This window comes from Marmota monax, unplaced genomic scaffold, assembly GCF_021218885.2.
Source record: "Marmota monax isolate L192 unplaced genomic scaffold, Marmota_monax_Labrador192_F-V1.1 WCK01_AAM20220418_F8-fsc00021, whole genome shotgun sequence".
Lineage (NCBI taxonomy): Eukaryota > Metazoa > Chordata > Mammalia > Rodentia > Sciuridae > Marmota > Marmota monax.
In genome coordinates, this window is record NW_026695228.1 from 7,300,717 (window position 1) to 7,323,944 (window position 23,228).

Here is a 23,228-nt window from a genome sequence, read left to right on the forward strand (position 1 = left end):
ACCTCTTTTGAGAACAATTCTCAGCCTTAAAGTCTTAGCGTCATAAGTCTTAAGAGTTGCAAATGGAAGAAAGCCAGAGGGAATCTAGTTTCATTCATTCTTTCAACGAATATTTGTTGAATATCTGCTGTTGCCAGGCATTGACCTGGGTACCAGTGATACTGCAAAGAATAACAGGAAAAAAAAAATCCTGGTCTCACAGAGCCTACATTCTATAGGACAAGGAAGGCAACCAGCCAACAGGAAGAAATATACACATGGTATCAGACAGTGATGATTGCTATGGGGAAAAAATAAAGCAAGGAAGAGGGTAAGGAGTCCTAGAGATGAGGCTGCAGTGTGCTCTGGGCGGCTCATCTAGGAGGTGACAATAGAACAGAGGCCTTAGGGCAGCAGGTCTCAGGGCAGAGAAGGGACAGCATGTGCAGTGCCTGGAAGTGGGAACGTGCTTGGTGTGACCAGGGAACCACAGGAGGCCAAGCAGAGGAGCAGGCAAGGGGGAGCAGAAGGAATAAAGGCCAGACATGTCTGTGAGTCAGGGTCCAGAATAGAGGGTGTCGGGTCTAACTGGTCTGTGCAGGGTCTTTGGCTTGTATTGAGTAAGGTGCAGGCCATTGGGAAGTTTGAGTGTCTTGACTAACTCTTCAAGGATCACTCTAGCTGCCATATTGTAGGAAACATGAGTTTGAATGGGGTGGGATCAGGGAGAGCCACGAGGAGATACTGGAAGATCACAGGCCTGGATCTGGGGCCATAGCAGTGGCAGTGGTGAAAATCATGAGTCTAGATTTATTTTGAAAGCAGAGTCCGTGGAATTTGCTGACAGTTTGGGTTGGAGTAGGAGACAGAGGAGTAAGGATGACGTCAAGGTTTGGGGCCTGAATGAAGAGAAAGATGGAGTTGCATTTACTAAAATGGGGAAGATTCTGTATGTGGGGAGGAAGGAATTTGGTGCAAAGCCTGTGGTCTGAGATTGGGATGGGAGGTCCAGGCTGCAAACAGAATTGGAGAGATTTCTGAGGTGAGGTCCCCAGCAGAGCTGGAGACAGGGATATCACATGAGCACACATTGTTTATTGTGGGGGTGCTCTCGGGAGAAACCCGGGACAGTCCATTGTTGGCTGTGGGAAGTTCCCTGGAGGTATAGAAATCTTTGAAGGCAAACATATGGCTACTGGTGGCCCTCAGCCCTTTTCTAAAACTGCCCTCAGCTTCGGGCAGTTTTGGAAAAGAGCTGTGGGTCACCAGTAGCCAACATGTTTCAGTTGGGGTCCTGAGTTCGGCTGTGAGGGATCTGGGAGGAGTTTGACTGTCAAATTATCAGCATGGCAATAACACCTGAAGCCGTGAGGCTCAATTTGTTAATTTGAGCTGGGTGCGATGGCACAAGCCTGTAATCTCAGCAGCTCAGGAGGCAGAGACAGGAGGATCATGAATTCAAAGCCAGTCTCAGCATTGGCTAAACAACTCAGTGAGACCCTGTCTCTAAATAAAATACAAAATAGGGCTGGGGATGTGGCTTAGTGGTTGAGTGCCCCTGTGTTCAATTCCCGGTACTAAACAAACAAACAAATAAGCTGGGTGCCATGGCACATGCCTGTAATCCCAGAGACTCGGGAGGTTGAGGCCGGAGGATCGGGATTTCAAAGCCAGCCTCAGCAACCGCAAGGTGCTAAGCAACTCGGTGAGACCCTGTCTCTAAATAAAATACAAAATAGAGCTGGAGATGTGGCTCAGTGGTCGAGTGCCCCTGAGTTCAATCTCTAGTACCTTCCCCCTCTTCCCCCCCGAAAAAAACCCCACCAACAACAAAAAACAAAGAAACAAACAAAAACTGGAAAGAGTACCAGGCTCTCTATGAAATGAGAAATCAGCCAAAGAGACTGAGAAGGGGGTTGGAAAGCCAGGAAAGTGTGGGGTTCTGGAAACAACTTTATTAGAACTTATTCCTTCACATAAACTACTTGTCTAGTTGAAACCAGGGGCTCTTAACTACTGAGCCACATCCTGAGCCCTTTTTATTTTTTATTCTGAGATAGGGTTTTACTAAGTTGTTTAGGGTTTCACTAAGTTAGTTGTTGAGACTGGCCTTGAATTTATGATCTTCCTGTCTCAGCCTCCCAAATCCCTGGAATTATAGGCGCCCCACTGGGAGACAAGATTTTTCCCATAGTGCCCCAGAAAGGAACAAAAGAAGATGATGTTTTGGGTCTTGGTAGCATGGTGATTAGTTGGGTGTAATAAACACATTTGTGTTTTTCTAGCTTTCTTTTTCACCCTCTACCATACTATTGCAACTTCTAGATCCTTCTATGTGTACTTCTTCATTGCCTGCTCCCCTCACACCCTTCATCCGCCGAATCCCCATGGCAGGTCACCTTCCAGAGTTCTCAGCCCATGACATTAACCTACCACTCCTGTCTGGCTGAAATAACCTACAGGCAACAGTTCGTACCCCTATGGGACTATTTGGCCAAAGGAGTCAGTGGGTTTTTTTTATCTTTTTTTTTTCTCTGGGGATTGAATCCAGGGGCACTCATCACTGAGCCACATTCCCCAGCCCTTCTTATATTTTATTTTAGAGACAGGGTCTCACTATGTTGCTTAGGGCCTTGTTAAATTGCTGAGACTGGCTTTGAATTCAAGATCCTCCTGCCTCAGCTTCCTAAGCCTCTGGGATTACAGGCGTGCACCATGACAGTGGTGCCTATAGAGTCAGTGTTTTTAATGGGTGCACTTGTGACCACAGCATCCTTCCAGTTGGGGGTGCCCTCCTGCCCAGTGATGAGTCAGATATTATATGGCTTCCTGGTAAGGGAGATAGCCTTTGCCCACAGATTGCTGGGTTCTTCTATCTGTCCTTGCCCCACCCCTCTACTCCACCAGGAAAAAATTTCCTTTTGACGTTAGTGGGAAGGATGGTCATAAAGCAAGACTATGAAGGAGTGCGGGACCCAGTGAGTAGATGCCTTTCTTGGGGTTCCTGAGTATGTGCAGATAGTGTACGCAGCAGCTGCTTAATTGTCCTCGTAGCTCTTGACTGCACTTGTCCTCCCCAGCTGCATGAATGGATAGCAGGAAACATCCACAGGGACCAGCCTGGGTTGGGCTTCCCTGCTTCCTCCTCCATGTGCCCTGCAGAGCTACCATTTGGTCCTCATCCTTAGAGTCTGGGGTGAGTTTTAGTAAAGGATGTTGTTCCACATAGTGGGGTGGGGGAGGTCCTCCTTCACTCTCTGAAGTTGTTCCCCTTTCACTAGGGTTAAAAGGCCCCTTCAGCTGGGCAAGGTGGTGCACACCAGTAATCCCAGTGGCTTGGGAGGCTGAGAAAGGAGAATTGCGAGTTCAAAGCCAGCCTCAGCAACTTAGTGAGGCACTAAGCAACTCAGTGAGACCCTGTCTCTGAATAAAATACAAAATAGGGTTGGGGATGTGGCTCAGTGGTTGAGTGGCCCTGAGTTCAATTCCCAGAACCTCCCCCTACACATACACACACACACACACACACACACAATAAAAGGACTCTTCTACCTCTACCCTAGGAATATCCCCTGGTGACAGTGTGGTCAACATCTTTGACTAAGGAGCTGAGTTACTAAACCTTTTTCAAAGAAAACAAAACCAGATTTTTTTTTTAAGCGGCTGGTTCCTCTTAAACTACCATGAAACCCCAGTGTGAGGCTGCACTCAATAGCTCAACCCAACAGCTCCCTGAGTGTGTTTCTTGGAAGAGCCTAGGAGACTTCTGGATTGAGACTCCATAGGTTCAGCATCAGTTTGGTCTTTTGAAAAACCAAGCACATTTGTAAGCTTTGTAGGAGGGTCCAGGTCTAAGATGCCTCATTTTCCCTCTGCCCCAACGGCACGGAACACAATGCTCTCCCTGTTTGGTTTCCTCAGGCTGGTCCTGGGGAGATGACTGCCGTTGGGGTTTGTCTATCCAGTCCCATTGCCACTCGGGCATCCAAGTGGAAGACACCCACCATGAAGGTCCAAAGGCCACCCCTCATGGTCACTGCTCAGGGCTGAGGGGCGGTTTATAAATATGCACATATTTTAAAATGACCAACGGACTGAAATGTAGCGCAAGATATCCTGTTTGACACGTGAATATTCTAAATTTTGAGACTGCCACTAACCTTTGCTCACCTCTGGGATCTAAAAGGAGAATCGCTGGGGACAGACCACAAAGGCTGCCTTAGGAAGGAAATGTGTGCTCTTATGAGTTCTTATTAAGGGAATTTTAAGAGCACAAAAATTTTATTGAACCCCATTCAGTGGCAAACAGAAAATGATTTGTTAGATTGTCAATGGGAAAGACTTTATTATGACTGCCGATGGAATAAAAAACGGTGGCCGGTTTCTGCCAACATTTATGGAAATAACGTTTTTAAGTTTTAAATGTGAGCTGTAAACCGAAGCTACTTCAGTTTGAGAAAAAAAAATTCAATACTTAAACTGTGGAGAAAAGGTGGATCGGTGCCAGGGAAAACATTCTCATTTAATAGTGTTTGAACATGGGTCTGCAGCACAGTTTGTAGTGAGGCACTGAGAAAAAACCACAACTAATCCTTCATCGCAGCTGTCTGAACTCTTGATCATCTGCCATCCCCCAAACAGCGACTTCTTTTTTCTGGTGACTCTGGGTTTGAATGACCCAGTGTGGAGAGTTTAAACTATGTACAAGGGTGTGGGGGGAGGAGACTAAAGTAGGCCTCAAAGATTTTGTGCATTGGTCTTCCTGTGTCTGTAGCCGGGGGCACGACTGGTCCCCACGCCTGTCCCTGTGGCATCTCCCTGCAAAAGAAGACACCACAACAGCCCAGTTTTGCCTTCACTGACCCATTCCTACCTGGAAATTAGAGTCAGGATCAGCAGCTGGGCGTGATGGCGCAAGCCTGTGGTCCCAGCCGTTTGGGAGGCTGAGGCAGGAGGACTGCGAGTTCAAAGCCAGCCTCAGCAATGGCGAGGTGCTTAGCAACTCAGTGAGGCCCTGTCTCTAAATAAAATAAAAAATAGGGCTGGGGACATGGATCAGTGGTGAGTGCCCGCGAGTTCAATCCCCAGTGCCAAAAAATAAGAGTCAGGAGCACTGATGGTTATAGACAGAGTGCTTTGCTCTCCAGGGAAGGCATATGAGCAGGAATACCCTAGCACCTATACCTGTCCCCCAACAGGTACCTGGCTTTGGTTGCTTGTTGAATGAATGATCTGGTTCAGTATCTTCTTAGAGCTGATGCTAAGATATTGGTGTCTCATTTTACAAGAAAAGAATAGGAAGGAATTTGGCAATGTGGCCAATAGATCCCAACTGGATCCCAGAGTTTCATCTCTCACTTAGGGGTGGCTGCTCCTGGACCAAATTATAAAAGTTATTACTGCTGTCTTTTTCAGGGTGGTATGTATGATCTCACTCTTGTAGAAAATTAGAACTTGGGCTGGGGTCGTGGCTCAGCGGCAGAGCGCTCACCTGACATGTGTGAGGCACTGGGTTCGATGCTCAGCCCCACATACCAATAAATAAATAAAATTTAAAAAAATAATCCAAGCAAATTAAAAAAAGAAAGAAAGAAAATTAGAACTTGGAAAATAGTTGGAAACAGACACTTTAAAAAGATCACTTTAGCCAGATGTGGTGGCACACGTTTGTAATCCCAGCCACTCCGGAGGCTAAGGCAGGAGGATGACAAGTTTGAGGTCAGCCTGAGCAACTTAGTGAGGCTCTAAGCAACTTGGTGAGCCCTTGTCTCAAAACAGAAAATAAATTTTTAAAAAAGGGAGTGAGGATGTAGCTCAGTGGTAAAGCATCCCTGGGTTCAATTCCTCATACTAAACCAAACCAAACAAAAACCACTTTAATTTTTTTTCCTTATTACTGTTTTCTTTTCTATCCACTGGATGGGAATATCTTAGCCACACCCAGTCATTTCGGGACACATGTTGTAATGAGCTCTGTTTTCTCAGGTCCATGAAATTTCTGACAGTCATCTAACAAAGCAGAACCTTCATACCAAGAACTCCTGGGTTGCCCGAAGCAGACGCGGTCCTGGCTAGCCGGGAGCTGGCTGAGGTATGGTAAGGCAGCAGGGGCTCATTCCTCTCCCCGGGAAGCTTTTCTTTCAGAGATCTGGGATCTCACTAGGAAAAAAAGAAAAAAAGTCTGGAATCGGTTTCAAAACTGGATTCAAAGCATCTTCTTTGATGCCTGCCAATAGCAACGGCACCATGCATGTCTCTAAAGGGCAAGCAAGGAGAAAGTGGAGAGAAGGAGGGAGGAACTAGCCAGCCCAAAACAAAGAAGTCCACATTATGGTGGGTGCAGACCTCGGCTCTCTGAAGAAGTTGACAACACAACATTTTTTTTTTTTAAACTATGTTAACCCAAGAATCCCAGAGCACACAGCGAAAGAGTTTAGATTTTGGATTGAGGAGGAGTAGAAGGGTAGGGAGGAAGAGTTTGAGTGTGAATCACTGTGCTATGTCCAGATCCCTTGAAGCAAAGCCTTATGCCAGTGATGGAGTGCTCTCAAGAGAAGGGGTGGGAGGGAAGCAGGAAGGAGCCAGCAAGGATGTGTTCTCGTTGGACCAGCTTCATCCTGATCTCCTGGGATCCCTGGAGATTACACCATTAAGCTGGTCCCTGCTGGAGGCAAGGAGTCTGGTATTTTCTATCCCTATATATCCAGTCTAGCAGGGTAGAAGATGGGTCTCACTTCCTGGGTGAAGACAGTTATCTGGGTGAGGAGTGTACAGTTATGTGCTTATGAGCATTGTAGCAACTGGAAGATGAGTTTTCCTGCCTAGTGAGGGGAATCTGAGAGGGGCATCAACAGAGTTCATGACTTGGGAGGCATGGATCCTTGGTGGTCATAGAGGTAGAAAGGGACAAAAGGCAGATGAGATCAGTGCTGGTGGTTTCTGAGCTGGATCTCCCTATTTGTTCCACTAAATTTCTTTCCCACCCTTCCCTGATTCCTATGGTCCACAATGCCTGGGCTTCCTTGCTCTCTGACTTCTCAATGGGACCTGCCTTCAAGACACTGCAGAGAGAGATAAGAGGTCCGAGTCTTTAAAACCCCATATTGGCTGGGCATGATGGTGCACATCTGTAATCCCAGCTACTCAGGAGGCTGAGGCAGGAGGATTGCAGGTTCCAGGCCAGCCTCCCCAGTTTAGCAAAATCCTTACCACCTGAGAGACCCTGTCTCAAAAAATAAAAAAGGGCTGGGATTGTACGTAGCTTAGCGGTAAATAGTAAAGCACTCCTGGGTTCGATCCCCAGTACCAAAAAAATAAAATTTAAAAAGAAACAAACAAACAAACAAAAAAAAACATGTTCCTTTCATGCTACAGTTAAACAGTGGCTGCTTCTTGAGGCCAGAGCTCTTATCCTATAGTGTCTTTCCTATTGCTGAAGCTCTGTCGCTGGGGTCCCCACCAGCTATCTACCATTCCTTAATGGTTCTCTTAACCCTGTCCATATCTTTGTGAACTGTCTCCTCTTAGCCCTCTGTAATTATTCCTTTGAATGTCCCATCAGTTGAGAGAAAGGGGTGATCGGTTCTGGTCTCTTAGACCAATGTTTCTCAAACCTTACCATGTACCCCCTTCACCGGGACATCTTGTTCAATGCAGATTCTGATTCAGCAGGTTTGGGGCAGGGCCTGAGAGTCTGCACTTCTAAAAAGGTCATAGGGGTGCCTGTTCTGCTGGGGCAAGAACCATTCCTCTATGACTAGGGTGACAAAGGCAGGGGCAAGGGTTCTGTAGACTTCCCAGAAATCCTGCTGTAGGAGGTAAGGTGGCTGAGAGTTATGCTTGGAGAGGGCAGTGTAAATATAGCAAGTATTAAGACGTTATTTTCAAGATTACTAAATAATTCTTAAAAGAGGAAAAAAAAAAAAAGGCCAGGTATGGTGGTGCACTCCTGTAATCCCAGTGGCTGTGGAGGCTGAGGTAAAAGGATTGCAAATTCAAAGCCAGCCTCAGCAACTTAAAGAGGCCCCAGGCAACTAAGTGAGAGCTTGTCTCAAAGTTTTAAAAAAGGCTTGGGGATATGGCTCAGTGGTTAAGCACCCCTGGGTTCAATTCCCTGGTACCATTAAAAAAAAATCAGTAAGCCAGAAATAAAATACATTCAACAATGGTTTGGGGAAATAATTATTTATTTAAAATATATCAGAAGCTTTGTGTTAATGAAACCTCTCTTTCCCTCAGTTTTTATGAGCATCAACCAAACATTTACCAGTCTCAAAACATGCAAAATGGAAAACAATTTAGGTTTATTTTAATCATTCCCTTTTGACAAACATTTTTTGATTCTGTAACACCAATTTAAATGACATCAAATCAAAGAAAACTTAAAAACTGATGTGCTGGATTTGCTTTGCAATTCATATCTCCAGAAAAATACATTTACATGTATTAATAATTTGTAATAAATTTATTAATACATTGTATTAATATTACCTATTTATGTGTCGGTATAGGTTCAATGTTCTGGGTTATTACATAATAATAGCTGCTAATAGAGTCCCAATGTTGAGACAGAGGTTATTTTATAGAGTTAAAAATAGAAAAGTTATCCTGCAATAGATTAGAATCTAATTGTAAAATATATACAGCCACTGGCTTTTGTTCTGCAGTGTTCTGCTTTAGCTACACAAAGAAAACATTTCCTTCCTATTATTCTAGATTTCATCTGATGCATAGGTATTAACAGTTGGTAACTTCAGGTCTTCATTTACCCATTTATGGGGGTTAAGATCTTTGATTAAGCTGTACTGTCTTGTAACTACTTAGTCTATTAAATTTTCAAAGCTTGCACTGAAAAGAAGTGGCAGGGTAGCAAACATGTTACGGAAATTCTTTTCTTCCATAGAAAAAACCACCACCCCCCATTTTTCAATTGTAAAACATGAATAGGATTTCTTTCGTGCCACACAGAAGCACTTAGACTCCAATAGTGTCTCAAAATAAATGTATTGCCTTCATCACTTTTTACCACTGAAAACTATCTCCAAGAAGGTGATTTGTATTAGAAAAATATGATGTGTTTACCTTCAGGGCCAGTGGACAGGAGGCTGTTGGAGGTGGCCCACTGGTAGCTCCAAACACTGCCATGCCTGGTTTTCATGCAAGACAGACCCTGGGTGCTACTCATCTCCTGTGCCTCTGGAGCTTCAGCTGGCTTCAAAGCTCACAATTTATGTTATAAACCAATGTCTCTCACACTCAGTACACATTGGAATCTCCAGGAAGGTTTGTTAAGCCAGCCAGAGCTGGGACCCACCCCCAGGGTTTCTGTTTCCTGAGTCTGGGGTGGTCCTAGAGAACCTGCATCTCCAACAAGCTTCTAGGTGACCCTGATGTGACTGCTCTGAGGACCACCCTTTAAGAACCACTGTCATAAATAATACTTGCCAAATCTCTATATGGAATGACCTAGATGCTATGAAACGGGTTACTCGGTAGCCCGGATGGACTGTCCCATGTAAGTAAGGAATAGATGGGCACAGGTCATTTCATGTTCCTTTTTAATTCTTCATCTCTATCAAGTAGCACTTGACATCTAATCTTTGGCTTTCTTCAAACATTTTTTTCCTCCATGTCATTCCCTCTTACTGGAGTTCAGACAAATGGTTAATCCTGAGAGAGGAAACTAAAGATTGAGTTTTGTTAGTCCTGACAAAGATTCCAAGATGTTCCTAGGCACAGACTGGTCAAGAACAACTGGAGGAAACGATCCTTCCTGATATAAAGCTCACCTTGTTCTTAAACAATGTTGGGCTGTCCCACAGAATGGAGGGAACAGAGGTGGATGTGTGTCTCTTCACTCCTCCCCATAGCAAAATGTCTGCCTTAAATTCTCTCCAATTCCAGAAAAAGAAAAAGAAACAAAAACAAACAAACAAAAAAACAGTTAAAAGGAAACACCAGAGTTTCTTGACTCAGCCCTGGTTCTTGGCTCATCTGTCCTTAGCAACGTCACAACATTCAAAGGAAACGACCCCTTATTTTTCTGTATCCCACTCTCAGCAAGCAGTCATCATTGTCCCCAGCAACACTGTACCCTCAGAGGCTTGGTGTATTAAGCCTATTTTTAAAATTTCAGGATACGGAGTCAGTGCTTTTCTTTCTTAAAAAAGGAAAAGAAGACAACATTTTGATGAAGCAAGAGGTGATTTTGGACCTTGTGTTTGGAATTAGGGCCCACACACGGGTCTTAGTGCAATCGATTCCAGGGCAGATGGTTGAGGAGACATCGACCTATGTCATGAAGCCACCAAAACCTCCCTGCCCTTCCGGGTGTCTCCAGAGACACTTCTCAGCCTACAGAACACAGACCTGCGGGGAAAGAAGATGAGCCCTATTCCACCTGCGCTCTGGTGAATTGTCAGTGTGGTGTCCCACAGTTCTTTTTCCTCCAAAAGTGATTAGACTTTCTCCATCTCAATCTGCTGGTGGTAGTGCCTCGCCTGCCGCTGGCCAACATTCAGCTTGTACACGGAGCTCTTGTGCTGGCACCTGTGGTAACCCCACACGGCCCCCACACTTGCCAGGAGCAGCAGCAGGCACAGGACTGTGACAATGGTGGCGATCACGGGGCCTCTGCTGAGGCTGGGACACTCGTCTCCCACACAGGGCTCCAGAGTTGGAAGAAGCTCTGCCTCACTTGCACCTGGCCCAGGGCCTTCCTGTCCTAGGAAGTCCTCAGACAGCAGGTAGGGGAAGCTGTCCTGGACCTCAGGAGCAGTGGTTTCCACTGGCAGCATGGTGGCCTCGGTGCTAGTTGAGGGGATGTGGGTAGGCATCTGGTGGATAGCAGTTGTTGTCATTGTCTCCAGGGTCGAGTGGGTGAGTTCGTGGGGTGGGGTGGCCATGGGAGACTCGCCTGTGGTGAGTCTCCAAGGTAGAGTTGGCTGGTACTTGGTGGAGTCATCATCCCTAATGGGGGGACCCTCTGTCTCAGACACGTTCATGGGCCTGAGAGCCAATGCCTCCACATCTAGCATTTGAGATGGAGGAACTGAACTGTGGCTCATGTCCTCACTTGGTGTGAGAGCGGTGCTCCTGGCCTTCTTGACTTCCATGAGGATGGGCTGATCAGGAGTCACGGGAACACTTTCATCCTGTCCTACTGACCCATCCCCCTTGTCCCCCTCATCCTCCCCTTCTACCTCCTCTTTCCTCCAAGCCTTGTCCGTCACAGGGTACCCATCTAACCAGGACTCATCACTGCTGCTTACCACCGGGTCTCCTGCCCTGCTGTCATTTCTGTCCACAAAAGGCCCCAAGGGGCCCTCAGTGCTACCATAGATCACCTTGGTTTCGGGTTCACCTGGGACCAGTTTCGCTCCACTGTGACTGTCTCCAGCAGGAAACTGCTTTTTGGTGTCATCATCCACGTCCTTTTCCAACTCAGGCTTGTGGAAAGTCTCAGCAGGAAACCAGAGCGAGTACTTCTGGTTTAGTTGGGATTTTGGCCAGTCTGTGGGGACACTGCTCTCAGGGCCAGACAAGCCTGTGGTTGGCCCAAATGCTTTATCCCAGGCTGCATGTTCCTTCCCCACAGAAATGGAGACCAGACGGTCTTGCTTTGGGGCCTCCTCAGAGGCTTCTTCCTGACCTCTGTCCTCTTCTGCCTCTGTCCGGGAATCTTCCATGAGCTCTTTGAATGACACAGATCTGTCATCAGGGAAATTATCTTCATAGTCGATAAGTGCCTCAGCTTCCTCTGGAAGGAAAGAGGGAAAGATTTCATTAGGCCAAAGGCACAGAGTCAGTGAAAACATCAGACACGGAAATGAGAAGCATGAGGACAGGAAGAGAATAAATAATAGTGTTAGGGCTCCCAGGTGATATGACTGTGTGTCATAGATAACCCCAGAGAACCTTCAAAGAAACCATTACAATTAATATGTGAGTTTGTCAAGGACATTGGGTCTACATTCAATAAAAAGCATCAGATATGTCTAGATACTCGCAATAAACAGAAAACAAAAAATGTAAAGGATGTCATTTACAAGTATATGAAAAAAAAATCAAACGCCTAAGAATAAATCTAACTAAAAGTTTGTAAGACTTCTACATGGGTCAGGACAAAATATTGATGTATAAAACTAAAGACCTAAATAAATGAAGAAATATACCATGACCATATAATGGAAGGCTCAAATGTTCCAGTTTGTCCAAATTGATCTATATGAATTTAATACAGTTCTAAATAAAAATCTCAGACAACAAACTGATGTTAAAATGTATGGAAATGCAACAGACCAAGAATAGACAAAGCAATCTTGAAAAAGAAGAAAAACCTGGAAGACCTCCGCTACAAGATTTGAAGACTTACTGCAAAACTGGATTACTTTTCAAAGCTGTGGTATTGCCACAAGGATAGATTATTGGACTGTACTAAATTAAGAACTTCTGATCATCAAAAGCCACCATGAAGAGTTGGGGAAGATATTTGCAATTCATGTAACCTCCAAAGGGCTTGTATCCAGAAATTAAAAACAGCACATGCCAATCAGTACTAAATAGACGAAGAAGAGTTGGCAAGATGCGTGAATTGGTGCATCACAAAAAAAGCTAACCAAAGACTCATTACACATGTGAGAGGGTGTGCAACCTCACTAATAAGAGAGAAATGCTAATTATAGTCACAATGAGATACAACTGCACAGTCCCACATGGTATAGACAGACTGACAGTAGCAAGTGTTAACAAGGATAGAAAGCACTGTTAGTGGGAGTATGAATTGGCACAACCACTATGGAAAACTGGGCATTCCTACTAAAATTGAACATATGGGAGCAACATGGCAATTCTATCCCTAAATATACACTCAACAGTAATAGTTCATATGGGCACCAAAATTCATGTACAAGAATGTTCATAATTGCCACAACTGGAAACAATAAGAAGGTCCATTAACTGCAGAACTGATACATAAATTATAGTACATTCATTCAATGAAAATCAGTGAAAATGAGCCAACCATAGCTTTTCACAACGACATAGATGGATGAGCCAGAATGCTGAGCAAAACAAGCCAGGCAATTGTGGTGATTCATTTGCACCAGGTTTTAAACCAAACAGAACCAGCTTATGCTATTCGAAGCCAGGATGGTGGCTACACTTGAGCTGAAAAGAGAGGGTAAGGACTGGGTCTGGGTGCAAGCAGGGACTTGGGGATGCTGGTATCATTCTACTTTTTAAAATTTATTTTTTGTTGGTGCATTATAATTACCCACAATAGTGGGATTCATCATGTCATATTTGTGCTTGCACATAACCCAATTTGATCAATCTCATTCCCAGTACCTTCCTTTCCCTTCCAACATGATATTTCTTGGCCTTGTAGTGATTAAATTTCTTTGTTATTTTTTTTTTATCATCTGCTGATCTGTTGCTTTACAATTTGTCGTAACTAATTTTTTTAAAAATGCATGTTTGAAAATATGGATCTCTTCTTTGTAGGACTTTCTAAGTGGGACTGTGCTGCAAAATATTCTGAATCCAACTGAGTAAAGACAGAGGCACCATAGTTAGAAGACCAGAATATAAGAATAGCTTCAAGTGACAGAATCATGCAGGTCAGGAAGGCTCCAGAAACTGGTATCCTCTGAAGAGAGGAGCACTTTAGGTTTTATCTCTCTTAATTGTCTTTGAAAGTCAAGTCTTATTGGAAAACATTTTAGATATTAAAACAGAAGAGTTCCTCCATTTCACTTCGTAACTTCAAAAGAACACAATGCAAAGTGCTCCAGAATCTCAGTCTACAATGAACACTACCGTGCCGTGTGGTATATTTCTGGACTCTGAAACAAGGCTCATGGCTATCTGGCTTATTCCTAAAGATTCTTAGAGAACAAGACTCTATATCTTGCTTATTTAATGACTTGTAGAGTTGTATATAACATTTTTTAATCTTTCTGATAAAATTCAAGCCCATTCAATGGACTTGTGTCCTCGGCCCCAAATGGAAAAGAATGAAGAGCAAACATGGCTGATAAATGTCAATGTTTTATGCTTAGAAAAGGAAACTCATAATTGTTTCAGCGGACCTTCCACCATAGTGTGTCCTACTCACAAATTCCTAGACAAAAACTATCAGATGGCTGGGCCATTTGACTAGTCTTGTAGAATTCCAACCCAGGGTCCTGGTGTTGACTCTGTGCACATTTCCTGTCACATCATCGCTCCAAGAATTGCACTAGCCAGCTCCTTCACCAAACAAACCCCACTGAGCACATGGGACAGACTCTCCCAGATTTGCAACATAGCAAGCTGAATTTCAAAGGTCTTCTGTGTGTAGAAGCTAAATAAGCATTGAGTTTTGCATTTAAGAAGTATCTTTCTTTAAAATACAATAAAATGAAATAAAGGCCACTGAGACAAAACTTTTTTTTTTCTAAAATCGATACAGAACACATAGACAAATCATACTGACTCCAGATGGAGATTTGAGAAGGCTGAGTTAAATCTTCGACTGCAGGATGAGGTGGTTAGACTGTTTGCTCACACAACTGTGTTTACTGATAGGGCTGTGACAGAATGATTGCCAAAAGAGCCACAGTTCTCTACTCTTTCCTTTATCAAATCCTTTTGTCATTTGACTTTGCAACTCTTCCCATCAAGAGGTGGGGCCCATTTTCCATCTCTGTAGTCTATATTTGCCTCATCATCTGTTTTGACCCATAGAAGGCAGTGGAAGTCTTGCATGCCTCCCTTCTCCTTTTTGGAACCCTGCGGGCTGCATGTGAACAAGCCCAAGACACTGAAGGATGAGAGACCACATGCAGGAGAGATGAGTGTCCCAACTGAGGTCACCCCAGACCAGTCAACTCCAGCTGACCTGGAAACTAACCATGTTCACTTTGGTGATCCCGATCAACACCAGAAGAACAGTGCAGCCGAGCCCAGCCTCAACTGCTGATTCAAAGAATTGGAGCCAAATAAATGTCTGTTGTTTGAAGTCACTGAGTTTTAGGGGGATGGTCTACCACATGGAAAAAGCTAACTAATACACTAGCTATGAGTTGCTTGAGGGAAAAGACTTAGACATTGTGTCCCTGAGTGGAACAGTGCCTGACCTATTACAGGCATTCCTATAGATATGCTTGAGCCAGTTGAAAAAGTAAATGATTCTGGCAGGGGGAAGTTTGCAGTAGCTCAAACCCTGAGATTCTCTTCATCCCTGCCTCATAACTGCTTAGCACCAAGACCTATTTCCAGCAGTGGTCTCCCAAACACAAAGGGACTGTGTGACCATTTCCAAAATATGAGGAATTAGTTATTTGCACCTCTAGTCTGTCATAAGCCCCAAAGATCTTCTGAAAAGATGCCATTGTTGAAGATCTAGTTGAATACTTGTAAATACACACAGGCAAGAACCACACACACACACACACACACACTTCCTTACTTGCTGAGAACATCTATTTTCTTCCTAGCTTCTCCTTGGTACCTTGGTCTCTATCAATTTAAAAGGGCATGCAGTAGAACTTCCTCTTCATTGCTAGTAGATTCACCATAACAAGGCAGAGAGGTGAATTCTTTTCATCAGAATTTACTTTTAATGCAAAGAAACTTGACTCTCCTCACATCTGACAGGTCATTTTTCTGCCCCACATCTGCTACATCCAATTTGCTTTTAATTAAAAAAAATGGTTAAAAACAATAGCTTTTCTGTATACCAATAATGAACACCCTGGGAAAGAAATCAGGAAAATGATTTTCACTCACAATATCTTCAGAAAAACATCAAGGAGATGAAAAACTTTGACAAGAAAGATTACAGAATGCTGAAAAAAGGAATTGAAGAAGACACTGAAAAAATGGGGCGATCTCCCATGTTCGTGGATTGGCAGAATCAATTTTGCTAAAATGGCCATATTGCCAAAAGTGATGTACAGATTCAATGCAATCCCTATTAAATGCCAATGATATTTTTCATAGAATTAGAAAATCCAGTCCTAAAATTCATATGGAGGAAGAAAAGACCCAGAGTGACCAAAGCAATCCTGAACAAAAAGACCATGCTGGAGGCAGCGCAATACCTGACTTTAAATTATACTACAGAGCCATAATAACAAAACAGAATGATCCTGGAATAAAACAGACACATAGATCAATGGAATAGAATAGAAGACACTAAGACAAACCCAGGCAGCCATAGTCATCAGATACTTGAAATTAGATCCCTATCTCTCACCCTGTACAAAAGTCAATTCAAAATGGACCAAAAACCTAAGTATAAGACCAGAAGCTTTGCAAATACTAAAAGAAAATATAGGGGAAACACTTCAACATATAGATACAAGCAACCATTTCCTGAATAGGAGTCCTATAGCTCAGGAAATAGTACCAAGGATTTATAAATGTGATAGCATCAAATTAAAAAGCTTTTGCAGAGCAAATGAAACAAGAGACCAAAGAGACAGCCTACATAATTGGAGAAAAAATCTTTGCCAACTATTCTTCTGACACAGGATTAATATCCAGAATGGATAAAGAGCTCAAAACAAACAAACAAACAAACCAAAAGATAAAAATATCCCAGTAAATAAATGGGTAAAGGAACAAAACAGACACTTTTCAAAAGAAGTACAAATTGCCAACAATTATGTTTAGTTTTTTGACTACATCATCTGTAGCCACCAAGGACATGCAAATCAAAACTACACTGAGATTCCATCTCACCCCAGTCAGAATGGCAGTCATCAAGAATACAAATAATAAATATTGGTGAGGATATGGGGAAAAGGGAACTCTTACATACTGTTGATGAGAATGTAAATTAGTACAGCAACTATGGAAATCAATATGGAGGGTCCTCAAAAAACTAAACATAAGAACTACCATAGATCCAGCTATATGACTCCTCAGTATTTATCTGAAAGAATTAAAGTCAGCATACTTTAGAGATGAATGCATACCCAGGTTTATTGTGGCACAATTCACATAGCCAAGTTATGGTACCAGCCTAGGTGTCCATCAGCAAATGAATGGATAAAGAAAATGTGGTATGTATACACAATGGGTTTTTACTCAGCCACATAGAAGAACAAAATTATGTCACCTGCAGGAAAATGATTGGAACTGGAGAACATCATGTTAAGTGAAATAAGCCAGACTCAGAAAGATGGTATTGTATGTTTTCTCTCATACATGGAAACCAGAGGTGTAAAAATCATCATGAATATATATAAGGGAGGCCATGAATGTAAAGAAAGGGAATCATGGAGAGGGGAGAGGGGAAGGTAAAGGGAAGTACTGGAGAGTGAAATTAACTATATTATGCTGTATGCATGTAGGATCATGCCACAGTGAAACTCACCATTCTATATAATTAATGTGCACCAATTTAAAAATTATGTATTATGTGGCACTGTAGAAGAAATTATTATCTTTTGTAAAATAGTATACATTTGCCAATTATCTCCTGGATGTTCTGCTGTTGGGGATGAATATCGCTGTGTTCTCACCCAGAACAGTCCTCTTCATCATGGAGCAGGGCAGAAAACAGAAACTCTCCAAGACCATTTTTCCTTGGGAAGTTTTCACTTATTGGAACTCAGAGCCATTACCTCATGCACAATCTGCATCATAAGGCCTCTTACCAGGTGTTATTTTACTAGGGAATATATATTGCCTCATTGAATCCCCAACATACCAAACCATCAAGAACCCACAGCTGATTCTGTTTTATTCCATGGGATTTTTGTCATTCTGGTTCTGGTCTGTATAAATCTAGAGAAGGCATTCATTTTCTTTTTTTCAGGTCATTGACTATAGCTCCCTGACTGTCGAGAGCAATAGACCATCTCCTTGTAAACCTAGCAGAGGCCAAAAGTGATGTAGTCCATGGGTAAATAGAATTCTACCCAAATAACCAACAGCCAAAAAGAAGTGTCACTGTAAACAATATTAAAAATCTTCCAGTGATCAATCTCCCTAAACATAGATGCAAAAATCTCAGTGTTGACAAATTGAATCCAGTAATACATTAACATTGGTAATAAGACTTAAACAGTATATTAAAATGATAATACATTAAGCCCAGTTAGGCTTATCCCAGCAATTTGCAATTGGTTTAACTTTTATAAAAAGGAGCTTCAGAAAAGAATTTGACACAAGTCAACCCTTAGAATTGAGAAATAAGGAAACTTCCTGAACCCAGTTTTTTAAAAATGTGCAAAAAGTGATGCTAAAAGGAAAGAATTATTATCATATGCTCCAAAGTGGCTGAATGCTGGGGACATTATACTAAACATTATAATAAGCCAGTTACAGAAAAACAAATACCATGTGATTCCACTCAAATGAGGTACCATTAGTGAGATTCATAGATGGAGAGTAGAACGTGGTTACCAGGGACTGAGGGAAGAAGTAAAAGAAAAGTTGTTGTATAATGAATATAGAATTTCAGATTTATAAGATGACAAAGTTCTGGAACTCTTTCACAAGAAGGAAACACTACTGACTTGAACACTTAAAGATGGTTAAGATGGTAGATTTTGTTGTTGTTGTGTGTTTTTTATCAAAAATTTTAAAAAGAAAGGATTAACAAATAGAATTACATTAAAATTCTATTCATCAAAGGTACCATGAAGAACATGAAAAAGCAACTTGCCTAACAGAAGACACTTGCAACCATATAGAACACTGTAAGTTCTGGTATCCAGAATAATGTAAAGAACTCTCACAAATAACCGTGAAATGAACAGACAACCCAGTAGAAAATTGGGCAAGTGAACTGAAGAGGCATTTATCAAATGAGATGTTCAAGCAGACAATACACATATGATAAAGTGTCTGAACAGCATTAATAATCAAGGAAATTGCTGGGCACAGTGGCCCACACCTGTAATCCCAGCGGCTCTGGAGGCTGAGGCAGGAGGATCGCAAGTTCAAAGCCAGCCTCAGCAACGGCAAGACGCTAAGCAACGCAGTGAGACCTTGTCTTTAAATAAAATACAAAATAGTGCTGGGGATGTGGCTCAGTGATCAAGTGCCCCTGCGTTTGGTCCCCAGTACCTCCCCACTGCAAAAATTAAAAAATAAAAATCAAGGAAATTAAAATAAAGTGATACCACAAACATACCCATCAGAATGGGGGGAAAAATCAAGACTGAAAATGCCAATTAGGGATGTGAGGCTCCTGGAACTTTTACGCATTGCTGGTGGAAGTGTAAATTTGTACGATCATTTTGAAAACTGGTTGGGCATTATCTACTGAAGTCGGGGGTACACACACCCTGCGATCCAGCAATTTTACTCCTAAGTATATAAATAAAATTACAGAAAATGAAAAAGTCTAGAAGAATGCATGCAACATAAGCCACAAAAGACTACGAGAATCTTCTTGTAATAGTCTCAAACTTGAATCAATGAGGACAGTCATCAACAGGAGGATGGACCACATCATGGCAAAGGAAAAGAATGAACTACAGCTCCCTGGAACGTGGTTATCTCACAGACATAACAGTGGGCAAACAAGAGTACATACTGTACACTTCAAGAAGCAGGGAAAACATAATTTATGGCTTTAGAAGTGTGGAAAGTGGTGATTCTCAGGGAGGTTGTGACTGAAAGGGAGCACCAGGAATGTTCTTGGATTGCTGGCGATGTTCTGCTTCTTAACCTGGGTGATGATTACCCGGGTGTGCTTATGATATGGTAATTCATTGAGCTCTATAACCTTTGATTTTTAAAATGTTCTGCATCATGTTACCCTGAAATAAAATTTAAATAAACAACCAAAAGTACACACTATGTTCCAAGACAAACTGGCACAGAATTTGGCAACCGAATGAGGAAAGGATGGAGAAAGCGTTCAACTGATATCCAGACAGAACAGGCAAATCATACATAATAACAAAAATTAAATCAGACTTGCCTAGAATTTCACCTCAGCATGTTCATTGGTAGAAAAGAACAATGGCGATAATCTTTGAGGGGAAATAAAATGTAATAATAGCCATTTGTTAGATGTCACTCAGATTTATGCTGATAGTAGCCATTCATTCTTCTTAGGAAGTCTGAACTTTGAAATATTTAAAAAATATAGCATGTCATGTGATATTGTGCATGTCTTACTTATGTCCAACTGTGAACTAGTTGCTGCTGGCATTTCAATTAAGAACTCACAGTCCGTTAAAGTCAGCATACCATAGTGACACAGTCACATCAATGTTTATAGCAGCTCAATTCACAATAGCTGACCTGTGGAATCAACCGAGGTACCTTCAACAGATGAAAAAATGTGGTATATATGCATAATGGAATATTACTAAAGCATAAAGAAGAATAAAATTATGGGATTGCTGGTAAATGGATGGACCTGGAGACCCTCATGCTTAGTGAAATAAGCCAATCCCCCCAAATCAAAGGCCAAATGTTCTCTCTAATGTGCAGATGCTAGCACACAATAAGAGGAGGGAGAGGGGCTGAGATAGTAGCTCAGTGGTAGAGCATGTGCCTTGCATGTGTGAGGCACTGGGTTCAATTCTCAGCACCACATAAAAATAAACAAACAAATAGAGGTATAAAAAAAAGGAGGAGGAAGGGAAGAATAGAGTTCATTGGATTAGACAAAAGGGAACAAAGAGAAGGGAGTGAGGATGGGAATAGGAAAGACAGTAGAATGAATCGGACATAACTTTCCTACGTTCATATATGAACACATGACCAGTGAAACTCCACACCATGTACAACCAGAAGAATGGGAAGTTATACTCCATATATGTATAATATGTCAAAATACACTCTACTGTTATGTATATCTAAAAAGAACAACAACAGCAAAAAACCCTCCCAGTCCAAGTGGACACTCAGCATTATTCTCACCAGGAAGTACATCCCCCATTAGCTACAAGTACTTCTGTTATCTATGTACTTTTTTTTTTTTTTTTTTTTTTTTTTTGAGACAGGGTCTTGCTAAATTTCCCAGGATGGCTTGGAACTCCTGATCCTCTTGCTCAATCTCCCAAGTAGCTGGGATTACAGGTGTGGGCTACCACACCCAGCTTGATTTACCCATATCTTGAACAAAACCATTGCTTTGTTAATTAGCACTTTGAATACCTGAAATGGCTGTCTATTGGTAAGACAAATGGCCTATTAACTACCATCATAAATATGAGAAGTAGGCTCTCATGGGTAAAATGAAAAGTATGGATAATACTAGGATTGGCTAGAAATATTTGAGAGGTACTTCACAACATGAAATGAGAGGGTACAACCAGTCTGGACTTTAATGGTACCTGAAACTTGAACACTACATGGTCTCGGTTTGGGACCAATGTGTTATGAACCAGGACTGGGAGCAGCATCCATCCATCACCATCCATGCAGAACAGGGTCATCTCTGTGGCCTTGCACTGATCAGGCCACCCTGCTCTTGCTGCCCGATTCCCCTCTAGCCCAGGAACTCCCTGAGAACAAGTCATGTCCTCTCTGCCTTTCTATCCCCATGGTTCATGGTATGGAGTAGACACTGCATAAATGCTTGTTGAATGAATAAATGAGGAAGTGAAGAGGTGAATATATGAGTTTTTATAGAGCTTGATTCAGTCTGGAAGTCCATCAGCGAGGGCAATATATATATATTTTTTTTAATGATGGAGGCAAAAAATGATAAATGAATAAATGACCTTTGAGTTCCAGTACTGGGCGTAAGTAATGTCTGATTAATTTTCCCTCCTGTGTAATCTATCCCACAAGCTTAACAATGTGAAGTCTTAAAGTACTTGGAATATGGGGAGGAGATGAGCTATGGTCTCCAACCCCACCCTTCCTTGTGTGAGAAACACTGGCCCCAGTTGGAAAAAGTCAGCCCACTCAAGCTGTGGGCAGGCCTGGCTTCACTTGGCCCCTTTCCGGGTCAGCCTGAGCTGTGTGTGTGTGTGTGTGTGTGTGTTAGTGTGTGTGTGTTAGTGTGTGTCTGAGGTTCTGCTCCCTGAGGCTAGAGCACTCCCGACAGCAGCCCAGGGCCCCTGAGTCAAGCTCTTCCTGTCTCCCCAGGTCTGCAGGTCAAGCTCCTGGCTCAGAAGCAGGTTCTCACTATGTCCCAGTGTTCCCAAGACCTCACAAGGACAACTGAGTGTTTACAAAACAGCCTCCTCATGAAAAAGCATCCCAAGCCTATTTTCTCCTCATAGGAAACAGTGAAATTTTGTTATTCACTGAATTTCAACCAAAAAGCAAATTCTGCCCTTAAGATGAAGAGGCCCAGCACTCTGCCTGTGGAGATGCTATTTCTCTCACTTCCTCTCTGCTTTCCTGAGTCTGCACTCTCAAATCACCCAGCAAGCCCTCCCCACCCCGCCCCACCGCGGCGCTCTCCTAGGAAACCTGGGCTAACACAACATGGGGCCTCTGATTTAGACGAGCAATTCTAGGAAATGTAAGCTTTGTGGGTTCCCCTGGCAGACTCCAGATCATTCATTTGTGCATTTATATTTGACCGCTACTTTTAGAAGACAGGAGAACACAGATATAAATCAGGAACAAAGGAGGCTTTCCTAGCATACCTGAGGCTTTGGGTTGAGTCCCCATTAAAACACACACACACACACACACACAAAACCAGGAGTGAATAGAGAAGACTGATCTGTGCACTGACAGCTTGTTGTTTTTTTTTTTTTTTAAGCATTTGGTCATCTATATGTGAATCTATTTTTTAAAAAATATTTTCTTAGTTGTAGATGGACACAATACCTCTATTTGTTTATTTTTATGTGGTGCTAGATCCAACCCAGTGCCTCACGCACGCTCGGCAAGTGTTCTACCACTGAGCCACAATATTTTTTATATTTAAAGTATACAAAACAATATCATGGGATACATATAGATAGTAAATCGATTACTATAATGAAGCAAATATGAACCTACCCAACATCTCACAGTTACCTTTTTTTGGTTTGCATTTATAGCAGGAGCAGCTAAAATCTATTTATTTAGTATGAATTCCATATACAGTACGATTACATTACATATAGTTCTTATGTCTAAATCTGTAGACTTGAGCCCAGGGCAATGGGCTGTGCCTGTAGTCCCAGCTCCTAGGGAGGCCGAGGCAGGAGGATTGCTTGAGCCCAGGTGTTCCAGACCAATCTCGGCAACATAAAGTTGCCATCTCAAAACACACACACACACACACACACACACACAGAGGAATCTCTAGACTTGTTCCGCCTATATGTCTGCTACTATGTGCC

At 42.6% G+C, this 23,228-nt stretch overlaps 1 protein-coding gene across 1 annotated transcript in view; it reads right to left on the minus strand.

Moving 5' to 3' along the window:
- Positions 1-8,147: 8,147 nt before the first annotated feature.
- The window catches only part of Susd5 (sushi domain containing 5), a 50,636-nt gene continuing 35,555 nt past the window's right edge, over positions 8,148-23,228 (minus strand). Inside the window, exon 5 of the mRNA XM_046437674.2 lies at positions 8,148-11,737. Within this exon, the coding sequence (XP_046293630.1) occupies positions 10,437-11,737 (1,301 nt within the window). The 3' untranslated portion in view covers positions 8,148-10,436. The remainder of the gene's footprint in view (positions 11,738-23,228) is intronic.